This window comes from Mixophyes fleayi, chromosome 4, assembly GCF_038048845.1.
Source record: "Mixophyes fleayi isolate aMixFle1 chromosome 4, aMixFle1.hap1, whole genome shotgun sequence".
Lineage (NCBI taxonomy): Eukaryota > Metazoa > Chordata > Amphibia > Anura > Limnodynastidae > Mixophyes > Mixophyes fleayi.
In genome coordinates, this window is record NC_134405.1 from 335621653 (window position 1) to 335635101 (window position 13449).

At 43.5% G+C, this 13449-nt stretch overlaps 1 protein-coding gene across 1 annotated transcript in view; it reads left to right on the forward strand.

The window, feature by feature from the left end:
* Positions 1–354: 354 nt before the first annotated feature.
* SYT10 (synaptotagmin 10) overlaps positions 355–13449 on the forward strand; it is a 59633-nt gene continuing 46538 nt past the window's right edge. Inside the window, exon 1 of the mRNA XM_075210494.1 lies at positions 355–638. Within this exon, the coding sequence (XP_075066595.1) occupies positions 497–638 (142 nt within the window). The 5' untranslated portion in view covers positions 355–496. The remainder of the gene's footprint in view (positions 639–13449) is intronic.

Sequence of the window (13449 nt, forward strand, 5' to 3'; positions counted from 1 at the left end):
ATGTACTGTGAGCCCACATGTGATATAACATGATATAGATACAGTTATCCCCTGTACTGAGCCCACATGTGATATAACATGATATAGATACAGTTATCCCATGTACTGAGTCCACATGTGATATAACATGATATATATACAGTTATCCCATGTACTGAGCCCCACATGTGATATAACATGATATAGAAGTCACTCTCTGTCTTGAACCCCACATGTCATACTGAACCCTCCCTCCATGACCTGGCCCCACCACTGAGTCACCCCAATATATCCTGGCTGCCCCATGTGGCTCCCTCCCTATCTGTGCCCGCGCCGCTATTGGCCAGCCGGGCACACACTGATACATAAGGCGTTGCTAAGTACCGGCTCGGAGCACCAGTCTCATCTGTTGCAGCCAGTGGCTCCTGCTCCGTCCTGCCAGGCGCATGCTGCCTGCTGCCCGTGGGATTCCACTCGTGTCGGGAGCCGTGGGGTGGCCATGACATAGACATCGGAGATGAGTTTCCACAAGGAGGACGGTGTGAGCTTGTGCCAGAAGGCGCTGCAGATCGTGTCCGAGCTGTGCCTGGGGGGGCAGGTGGAATGGGACAAGTGCACCGGGATCTTCCCCAGATCCAACCAGGGAGCGGGGAGCACAGGTGAGTGACAAATCCACAGGGTTCCACATTCTCACAGTCCACGCAACTGGTGTCCATTCCACGAAACCCCCAATTCACCATCATCATCCACAGCCCCAGCCAGCAGGATCCACCTAACACCTAGACCCCCTTAGTTCCCCTGTCCCCCCATTCTGCGGGGGTCCCTGTGCATCCTCCTGCCTGCTCTCTGGTCGCTCTCACACAGGGACTGCTCATCGTGGGGGATCCGGATTAATAGACCAGCAGTTTGCGTGGGCGTCGGAAAAGTTCAACTTTCTTTTTCCTTCTGCAACCGAGGAATCTCTTCTGTGAATAGTCCCCGAATCACCCCTCATACCTGACCTCTGAGGGGTTAAACATAACCCCAACATTGTACACCTCCATAAAAACAGGGATAACCCTGTACTAAACTGCCCCCTGAACACAGAAATTACCACCAATATTACACTGCTGTCATCTCCCTGAAAATAAAGATGATCCCCCACTACTGTCAGCCCCCCTGGACACAGATGTATCCCCCATATTACATTACTATCCCTTAATCACAGGGATAACCCCCATATTACACTGCTGGAACCCCCCCTAGGAATAACACAGTGACAGCCCCCCAAATCACAGAGAGGAGCCCCATATTGCTGTCAGCCCCCCTGGATACAGATATATCCCCCACATTACATTACTATCAGTACCCTACCTCAATCACAGGGATAACCACCATTACACTACTATCCCTCAATCACAGGGATAACCCCCATATTACACTGCTGGAACCCCCGCCCCTAGGAAGAACACAGTAATAGCCCCCCAAATCACAGAGAGGAGCCCCATGTTGTTGTCAGCCCCCTGTAAATAGATTATCCCTCTAGGATGTGTGCCCTGAATATATTTCACAAAATATATAACATCCAGTGTTTTAGAGCTGTCTCCCCCACCTGTACATATATAGATAATCCCCCAATAATTTACTGTTAAGTATATTATGCTCTGTACCTCACACACATAGATATTCTAGTATCCTAACATATAGAGACATTCCAGGGTGCTGTTTGTATACGTCACATACATATAATACAAGAAACTCGTGTAAAACTGAATATAAAATACTCCAATCGGCCATTGTAAGTCATGCTAGCTGGCACATAGATTCAGAGCATATGTGATTATATATAGTATGTATGTTTGTGACTGTGGGCGTTGTGAAGGACACTTGTTGCTCTAATGCAGGCTCAAGCTCCTGTGGAACAACAAGTCTCAGCATGCCCTCTGCACGAACCGGCTGTGAAGTGTGACTGGGTTACTTGCCTGTAATTGCTATGTACTGTACTCTGATCAAAGATGAGCTGTCAGTATGACTCCACCAGCTATGTATACATTGAGAGTATCTGCAGCGTTGTTTTTTTTTGTGAATGAGAGAGATTCAGAGAATGAATGGGGCAATATTCTGCATTAATATCTATCATTCCATCAATGTGAGACTAATTACGTGTGTAAAAACATTGCATCGTCCACTATTGCTCATGTTAGGAATTTTGTGTTGTGTTGGATATATTTACATGATACAATATTTATGAATGTAACAGAGAAAGGTTGAATGAACTGGGGTGGTGGATTTGCACTGTGTACAAAGAAAAAGTCAATATTTGTGACTTACTAGTCAAACACCTGTATTAGGGTATCTATAAACCAAAGTTCCTATAAGAATATAGATTACAGTTTAATTGAGATATAATTATTGTGGATGAATTGAGGGGATTAGGCACAGATGTGCTACATGCATGCTGCAAATACCTGGGTAATTGTTTTTATCTATGTACTTGTATAATCCGTGCTTGTGAGATTATATGCACCAATGAGCTAACAGCATTGCTGGTGGGTTTTTTTGCACTGCTTTGCAAGGCTGTCAAACTGATCAATAACTAACTGACAGAGGTCTTTTCTCGGTTGTGTTAGATCCTCTTAAATTAGCAGACAATATACAGTATATGATTTATGTTTGACATGCATTCACGCGTCTGTGGCTGCCATAGAGACTGGGTTTGTTATTTTGAAAATTCACATCAATAGCTTCAATAAAGATCTGAGATTTTGTGTAGGAAGTTTTAGTATCTAATGTGTACTTGCTCTCGAAGTACCAACAAGTGCTACAGCGAGCAGTAGAGGATATCACAAAGATCAATACATATTTAATGTATCTTGATGTGTGGGATATGAACCCTTTGCTTTAATTGCAGATAGATGATCAAAATCGGAAACCCCTGATATAGGGGCTGTTCTGTCTTTTAGTTTTACCAATACATTTATGTCTAGCGATCAATCAAACCATATTTTTTTTTTCAGCTTGCCATTAATGGTGACCTTTGTGGCAGCTACGGGGGATTAATTGTTCTATTATTTAGTGTTTATTACATAGATCATTCTATGTATTAGGGCTGGCATGACAACAAGAGCTCTTGTTAATGAATAAGGCCATTGAGATGCAAAATAAATCTTTTTCAAAGTGCAGTGGGGTGGGCAATAATTTAGTTATGGCTAAAGTCAGTTGGTGGGAGTCATTTCGTTCCGCACCTTCCCCCAACAGCACACCGGATATTCTCTCACTGTACCAGGAATCTCTCTAAGCTGTACACTCTAGAAATAAGAATGTTGAGGCTTTGTCTAATGGAAGGCTGTATTGTATGGATAATCTGCTGTTCAGTGCCACTTGCGACAGCAATTGTTTCCTCTCCCCAAGCAGTATAGTAAAATATTTCTATATAGGATTCCCATTGCCCAAAACTCTTGTATTTTATCCCCCCCCCCTCCATATCTCCCAAAGAAGTCTATACAGTTTCCACGACCTCATGACTTTAATTTTTATTGATGCACTCTGAAGCCTGACTTTCTACATTCATAGAACAATGGAGGCGGGAAGATGAGCTTTGGGGCTGTAGTACTAGGATGCCTATAATGTAAATACAGGCTGTGCTCCTACCTACCACCTGCATAACTTCCACATATTCACATTCCCAAACTAACCTCCACATATTCCAAGATAACCTCCACCTGTTCACACGCCCATCATAACCTCCACCTGTTCACACACCCATCATAACCTCCACCTGTTCACACACCCATCATAACCTCCCCCCATTCACACTCCCATCATAACTTCCCCCCATTCACACTCCCATCATAACTTCCCCCATTCACACACCCATCATAACCTCCCCCCATTCACACACCCATCATAACTTCCCCCCATTCACACTCCCATCATAACTTCCCCCCATTCACACACCCATCATAACCTCCCCCCATTCACACACCCATCATAACTTCCCCCCATTCACACACCCATCATAACTTCCCCCCATTCACACACCCATCATAACCTCCCCCCATTCACACACCCATCATAACTTCCCCCCATTCACACTCCCATCATAACTTCCCCCCATTCACTCACCCATCATAACCTCCACCCATTCACACACCCATCATAACCTCCACCCATTCACACACCCATCATAACCTCCACCCATTCACACTCCCATCATAACCTCCCCCCATTCACACACCCATCATAACTTCCCCCCATTCACACTCCCATAATAACCTCCACCTATTCATGCACCCATCATAACCTCCCCCCATTCACACACCCATCATAACCTCCCCCCATTCACACACCCATCATAACCTCCACCCATTCATGCATCCATCATAACTTCCCCCCATTCACACTCCCATCATAACCTCCTCCCATTCACACACCCATCAAAATCTCCCCCCATTCACACACCCATCATAATCTCCCCCCATTCACACACCCATCATAACCTCCCCCCATTCACACACCCATCATAACTTCCCCCCATTCACACTCCCATAATAACCTCCACCTATTCATGCACCCATCATAACCTCCCCCCATTCACACACCCATCATAATCTACCCCCATTCACACACCCATCATAACCTCCACCCATTCATGCACCCATCATAACTTCCCCCCATTCACACTCCCATCATAACTTCCCCCCATTCACACACCCATCAAAATCTCCCCCCATTCACACACCCATCATAATCTCCCCCCATTCACACACCCATCATAACCTCCCCCCATTCACACACCCATCATAACCTCCACCCATTCATGCACCCATCATAACCTCCACCCATTCATGCACCCATCATAACTTCCCCCCATTCACACTCCCATCATAATCTACCCCCATTCACACACCCATCATAACCTCCACCCATTCATGCACCCATCATAACCTCCCCCCATTCACACTCCCATCATAACTTCCCCCCATTCACACACCCATCATAACCTCCACCCATTCATGCACCCATCATAACCTCCCCCCATTCACACACCCATCATAATCTACCCCCATTCACACACCCATCATAACCTCCACCCATTCATGCACCCATCATAACTTCCCCCCATTCACACTCCCATCATAACTTCCCCCATTCACACACCCATCATAACCTCCACCCATTCATGCACCCATCATAACCTCCACCCATTCACACACCCATCATAACCTTACCCCATTCACACACCCATCATAACCTCCATCCATTCACACACCCATCATAATCTACCCCCATTCACACTCCCATCATAACCTCCATCCATTCACACACCCATCATAATCTACCCCCATTCACACACCCATCATAACCTCCCCCCATTCACACACCCATCATAACCTCCATCCATTCACACACCCATCATAATCTACCCCCATTCACACACCCATCATAACCTCCATCCATTCACACACCCATCATAATCTACCCCCATTCACACTCCCATCATAACCTCCACCCATTCACACACCCATCATAACCTCCATCCATTCACACACCCATCATAATCTACCCCCATTCACACTCCCATCATAACCTCCACCCATTCACACACCCATCATAACCTCCACCCATTCATGCACCCATCATAACTTCCCCCCATTCACACTCCCATCATAACTTCCCCCCATTCACACACCCATCATAACCTCCACCCATTCATGCACCCATCATAACCTCCACCCATTCACACACCCATCATAACCTCCACCCATTCACACACCCATCATAACTTCCCCCCATTCACACACCCATCATAAACTCCACCCATTCATGCACCCATCATAACCTCCACCCATTTACACTTCCATCATAACCTCCACCCATTTATGCACCCATCATAACCTCCCCCCATTTATGCACCCATCATAACCTCCCCCCATTCACGCTCCCATCATAACCTCCTCCCATCATAACATCCCCCCATTCACACTTCCATCATAACCTCCACTCATTCATGCGCCCATCAAAACTCCACCTACTTACATACCATTGTTAAAGAGTAATATTCTGGTGGTTAGAGAATGAACGAGTGTGTGTCTGTCTGTGTCCAGTGTATCTGAGAAGTGACCTACAATAGGATAACCTGTACATGATGTGAGCCAGGCCAATTCACATGTACCTAATAGGTCTTTGTCTAAACAGAGTTGTTAAAAGATTTTTAGACTAAAGAGTAGTATCATGCCATATAAGGTGGGGGAGGAGAGTAATGTCCAGGGACTTGTGTGAATGTCCCCATAGAAAAATAAATATTATACTCTTCTTTTCAGTCCACTTGTTTGTTAGTGACTGATATTACAGTTAGATAATAAATGGGTATTTGTCAGTTTATCTTAATATAATAGTGTTTCAGAGTGTGAGTGTGTGTATGTGAACAGGTGGTAAGCATTCGTTTGGAATTATTATGCTTTCTTTCTCTTACTATTATTAGGTCTTGTCTCTAATATAACATTATAAATTACCTGTATATATTTGAGTTTTAAAAATTAGTAGGGTTTTGTATAATACCTCTCTATTATCCAGGGGCAGGCTGGGCTGTCTGCTTTGCTAAAGAACTTTGATTTAGACATTAACATTTACAGCATCTTGAATGATATAAATATTCATATTTTTCTGCATTTGCAGCAGGACAGATCGCTAACCTGTGATCCAGTCCTCTTAATTGCACCCAGTTTTTGCTAATGAAAGCCTTTTATCCTGTATGGGATTGGTAAATTCATTATGCAGACCTTATTCGACCCACTCAAATAGCTAAAATTGACTTTATGTGGCGACCATTGAGCTATCAGTCTAACTAAAAATATTGTATCACCCAATAATTCTACTATTGCATGAGTCAAACATAGACCCCAATTGTGAGTTTCTTAATCCACTCACAGAAAGTCGTTTCCAGTCTATACCCACCATAGGCAGATTGTCACTACCTTTCCTTTTAAGGAGATATTTAATCTCATTATGGATTATACAATTTGCAATCTTTCATTGCAATTTTTGTCATTATCTAACAATTCGTTACCCCTGACTTTGATATTTTCGTAAATATTTAACAAATTGTTACCCATGACCTTTCTGTGTTTGGCAATATCTAACAATTTGTTGCCCATGACCTTCCTGGGGATCATAATTACAGCTTGTTCGGGTGCCAATGTTAAAAGGTGCTATTTCTGGATTCCGTTATTGCTCTTTGTTAGCACTGAGGGTCCAATGGTGAGGTTAATACGCTAATGGCATTTAATAGCCAATCTCATTAGTCACCACTCACAAAATAAATCTTTTTCAAAGTGCAGTGTGGTGGGCAATAATTTAGTTATGGCTAAAGTCAGTTGGTGGGAGTCATTTCGTTCCGCACCTTCCCCCAACAGCACACCGGATATTCTCTCACTGTACCAGGAATCTCTCTAAGCTGTACACTCTAGAAATAAGAATGTTGAGGCTTTGTCTAATGGAAGGCTGTATTGTATGGATAATCTGCTGTTCAGTGCCACTTGCGACAGCAATTGTTTCCTCTCCCCAAGCAGTATAGTAAAATATTTCTATATAGGATTCCCATTGCCCAAAACTCTTGTATTTTATCCCCCCCCCCTCCATATCTCCCAAAGAAGTCTATACAGTTTCCACGACCTCATGACTTTAATTTTTATTGATGCACTCTGAAGCCTGACTTTCTACATTCATAGAACAATGGAGGCGGGAAGATGAGCTTTGGGGCTGTAGTACTAGGATGCCTATAATGTAAATACAGGCTGTGCTCCTACCTACCACCTGCATAACTTCCACATATTCACATTCCCAAACTAACCTCCACATATTCCAAGATAACCTCCACCTGTTCACACGCCCATCATAACCTCCACCTGTTCACACACCCATCATAACCTCCACCTGTTCACACACCCATCATAACCTCCCCCCATTCACACACCCATCATAACTTCCCCCCCATTCACACTCCCATCATAACTTCCCCCCATTCACACTCCCATCATAACTTCCCCCCATTCACACTCCCATCATAACTTCCCCCCATTCACACACCCATCATAACTTCCCCCCATTCACACTCCCATCATAACTTCCCCCCCATTCACACTCCCATCATAACTTCCCCCCATTCACACACCCATCATAACCTCCCCCCATTCACACACCCATCATAACTTCCCCCCATTCACACACCCATCATAACCTCCCCCCATTCACACACCCATCATAACCTCCCCCCATTCACACACCCATCATAACTTCCCCCCATTCACACTCCCATCATAACTTCCCCCCATTCACTCACCCATCATAACCTCCACCCATTCACACACCCATCATAACCTCCACCCATTCACACACCCATCATAACCTCCACCCATTCACACTCCCATCATAACCTCCCCCCATTCACACACCCATCATAACTTCCCCCCATTCACACTCCCATAATAACCTCCACCTATTCATGCACCCATCATAACCTCCCCCCATTCACACACCCATCATAACCTCCCCCCATTCACACACCCATCATAACCTCCCCCCATTCACACACCCATCATAACCTCCACCCATTCATGCACCCATCATAACTTCCCCCCATTCACACTCCCATCATAACTTCCCCCCATTCACACACCCATCATAACTTCCCCCCATTCACACACCCATCATAACCTCCACCCATTCATGCACCCATCATAACCTCCACCCATTCACACACCCATCATAACCTTACCCCATTCACACACCCATCATAACATCCACCCATTCACACTCCCATCATAACCTCCCCCCATTCACACACCCATCATAACCTCCATCCATTCACACACCCATCATAATCTACCCCCATTCACACACCCATCATAACCTCCCCCCATTCACACACCCATCATAACCTCCATCTATTCACACACCCATCATAATCTACCCCCATTCACACACCCATCATAACCTCCCCCCATTCACACACCCATCATAACCTCCATCCATTCACACACCCATCATAACCTCCCCCCATTCACACTCCCATCATAACCTCCACCCATTCACACACCCATCATAACCTCCACCCATTCATGCACCCATCATAACTTCCCCCCATTCACACTCCCATCATAACTTCCCCCCATTCACACACCCATCATAACCTCCACCCATTCATGCACCCATCATAACCTCCACCCATTTACACACCCATCATAACCTTACCCCATTCACACACCCATCATAACCTCCACCCATTCACACACCCATCATAACTTCCCCCCATTCACACTCCCATCATAACCTCCCCCCCATTTACACACCCATCATAAACTCCACCCATTCATGCACCCATCATAACCTCCACCCATTCACACACCAATCATAACCTCCACCCATTCATTCACCCATCATAACCTCCCCCCATTCACACTCCCATCATAACCTCCTCCCATCATAACCTCCCCCCATTCACACTTCCATCATAACCTCCACTCATTCATGCGCCCATCAAAACTCCACCTACTTACATACCATTGTTAAAGAGTAATATTCTGGTGGTTAGAGAATGAACGAGTGTGTGTCTGTCTGTGTCCAGTGTATCTGAGAAGTGACCTACAGTAGGATAACCTGTACATGATGTGAGCCAGGCCAATTCACATGTACCTAATAGGTCTTTGTCTAAACAGAGTTGTTAAAAGATTTTTAGACTAAAGAGTAGTATCATGCCATATAAGGTGGGGGAGGATAGTAATGTCCAGGGACTTGTGTGAATGTCCCCATAGAAAAATAAATATTATACTCTTCTTTTCAGTCCACTTGTTTGTTAGTGACTGATATTACAGTTAGATAATAAATGGGTATTTGTCAGTTTATCTTAATATAATAGTGTTTCAGAGTGTGAGTGTGTGTATGTGAACAGGTGGTAAGCATTCGTTTGGAATTATTATGCTTTCTTTCTCTTACTATTATTAGGTCTTGTCTCTAATATAACATTATAAATTACCTGTATATATTTGAGTTTTAAAAATTAGTAGGGTTTTGTATAATACCTCTCTATTATCCAGGGGCAGGCTGGGCTGTCTGCTTTGCTAAAGAACTTTGATTTAGACATTAACATTTACAGCATCTTGAATGATATAAATATTCATATTTTTCTGCATTTGCAGCAGGACAGATCGCTAACCTGTGATCCAGTCCTCTTAATTGCACCCAGTTTTTGCTAATGAAAGCCTTTTATCCTGTATGGGATTGGTAAATTCATTATGCAGACCTTATTCGACCCACTCAAATAGCTAAAATTGACTTTATGTGGCGACCATTGAGCTATCAGTCTAACTAAAAATATTGTATCACCCAATAATTCTACTATTGCATGAGTCAAACATAGACCCCAATTGTGAGTTTCTTAATCCACTCACAGAAAGTCGTTTCCAGTCTATACCCACCATAGGCAGATTGTCACTACCTTTCCTTTTAAGGAGATATTTAATCTCATTATGGATTATACAATTTGCAATCTTTCATTGCAATTTTTGTCATTATCTAACAATTCGTTACCCCTGACTTTGATATTTTCGTAAATATTTAACAAATTGTTACCCATGACCTTTCTGTGTTTGGCAATATCTAACAATTTGTTGCCCATGACCTTCCTGGGGATCATAATTACAGCTTGTTCGGGTGCCAATGTTAAAAGGTGCTATTTCTGGATTCCGTTATTGCTCTTTGTTAGCACTGAGGGTCCAATGGTGAGGTTAATACGCTAATGGCATTTAATAGCCAATCTCATTAGTCACCACTCACAAAGGGTAGTTTCCAGTTTAATCCCAGTTCTGTTTCAATTTCCGCTCAATTTACTCTGATACACACAGTTTATAATACAGGGAAAAAGGATAATCAAATAAAGATATTTTTTTCACAGTGACTCATTTAAGATAATATGTATTCTTATTAACAATAGGTATTTTTAATAACAAACTTTACTCATATAATAGCAATGCAGAAAGCTTAATATATATTACATCAAATACAATGCAACAGTGAATATGTGTCTCCACTATGTGTCTAGGAATGTATGTATGTGTGCATGAATATGTGTATCCCACATTTCATTGTGTGTGTCTGTGTGTGTCACAGATTTAGTTACAATTCCTTTAGATTATTTCTATATTATCTCTGAATTTATATATATGATCGCAGGCGATATCCTAGCATTACAAATAAAATGCAGATCACATGCGTCCAATAGCATATCACTGCTCATATATATATTGTGGAAAGAGCCCGCTACTGCTGAAGTACACGCGAACAACTTCTTCCTTTTTATGTCGTTTTATTGTCAGGATGGTAAATGTTTTGACACCGTACAGATTTCACTGCAATTCTTGGAGACCCTAAACGCTAGCTAGACATAGCTCAGCTCTCTCAAGACCAGCCAGCTTTCCCAGCGTTGGTCTCAGTGCACAAATGATACAAACAAGCTTTTATACCTGATACTCCTCCCCCAGCCTTAGCTTGATGGACAGGTGACACACCCACCTTCTCTTTAAGAGGAAACGCCTATCCCTGGCTCTGTTTGCACTAACAGACACACCCTGTCTGTTTGCTGAGAGGAGGGATTTCAAATCATGTAAGTTTAACCAAACTTAAACAATTGCTTTTCATACATAAGTCTTTACATTCAATCTAGGTGCATTACTGCACAAATGTTTTACTCTACTTCCCTGCTTTCTCTGCATATTGCCAGCTAAATGCCTCCTTTTGTTACTATATATATATATATATATATATATATATATATATATATATATATATATATATATATATTGCTTAATATAATGTTACCACTGCCAGTGTGCAACTCCTATCAGACCACTTATTATTCCCTATTAACAATAAATACTTCCTAGTAGAACATCACTGTTTAGTATAACTTCCCAGTGCACAGTCACTACTTCATGTGTATTTATCATCCGTATACCCATATAACATATACGCAGTCCCATGATTATACAGCCTTATAGGGTTTAACAAATCATATTATGATATCAGCCATCTTGAACACAGCACGTGGCCCGATGGTGGCCATTTTTTCTATTGTCTGCATACAAACTTGTTTCTCAAACTAACCAACCATCCTTAGCACAGTATCTATACCATTCATATACCGTTCATTCCTGACTGCCTGTGTTATCTGAATACGTGTCCTGTCAGACCTCTCAAGATATGTGGATTCAGTACACAGTATTTTAAATGCAGGACAAATGCAGTAATGATCCACTCATTCACACAGCCATCATAACCTCCACCCATTCACACACCCATCATAACCTCCCCCCATTCACACACCCATCATAACCTCCCCCCATTCACACAGCCATCATAACCTCCACCCATTCACACACCCATCATAACCTCCCCCCATTCACACAGCCATCATAACCTCCCCCCATTCACACAGCCATCATAACCTCCCCCCATTCACACAGCCATCATAACCTCCACCCATTCACACACCCATCATAACCTCCCCCCATTCACACAGCCATCATAACCTCCACCCATTCACACACCCATCATAACCTCCACCCATTCACACAGCCATCATAACCTCCACCCATTCACAAACCCATCATAACCTCCCCCCATTCACACAGCCATCATAACCTCCCCCCATTCACACAGCCATCATAACCTCCACCCATTCACACAGCCATCATAACCTCCACCCATTCACACAGCCATCATAACCTCCACCCATTCACACAGCCATCATAACCTCCCCCCATTCACACAGCCATCATAACCTCCCCCCATTCACACAGCCATCATAACCTCCACCCATTCACACAGCCATCATAACCTCCACCCATTCACACAGCCATCATAACCTCCACCCATTCACACAGCCATCATAACCTCCACCCATTCACACAGCCATCATAACCTCCACCCATTCACACAGCCATCATAACCTCCACCCATTCACACACCCATCATAACCTCCACCCATTCATACAGCCATCATAACCTCCACTCATTCACACAGCCATCATAACCTCCATATAGTCACACAAAATACAACCTCTAATCTTACACCTATTATAATCTCCACCTGTAGTTCTAGCATATAACGTAAATCCCGTTTACATAACCTCAGTGGAGGGCTGTCTGCTGACTGCCTGGAGATAAAGCCTGTGGTCTGACCACATCATACCCTGTGCTTTCCAGCTGTTGTTGTTTTGCTGGTTCTACCCTTCTTGCAATGCTGTGTTATTTCTAAAATAGCTAGAGACCCACCCAGCACATCCCAGCTGGGGAACAGACACTCACACACAGACAATAGAGGAAAGAGAATGACGGGGAGGTACAAGACTGCCCTCCCAATACCACACAGTGACAACCAGAGCAATCTACAAGGACGTCAGCAGCATAGATCTGTCAGCATCTCACTCTCTCTAC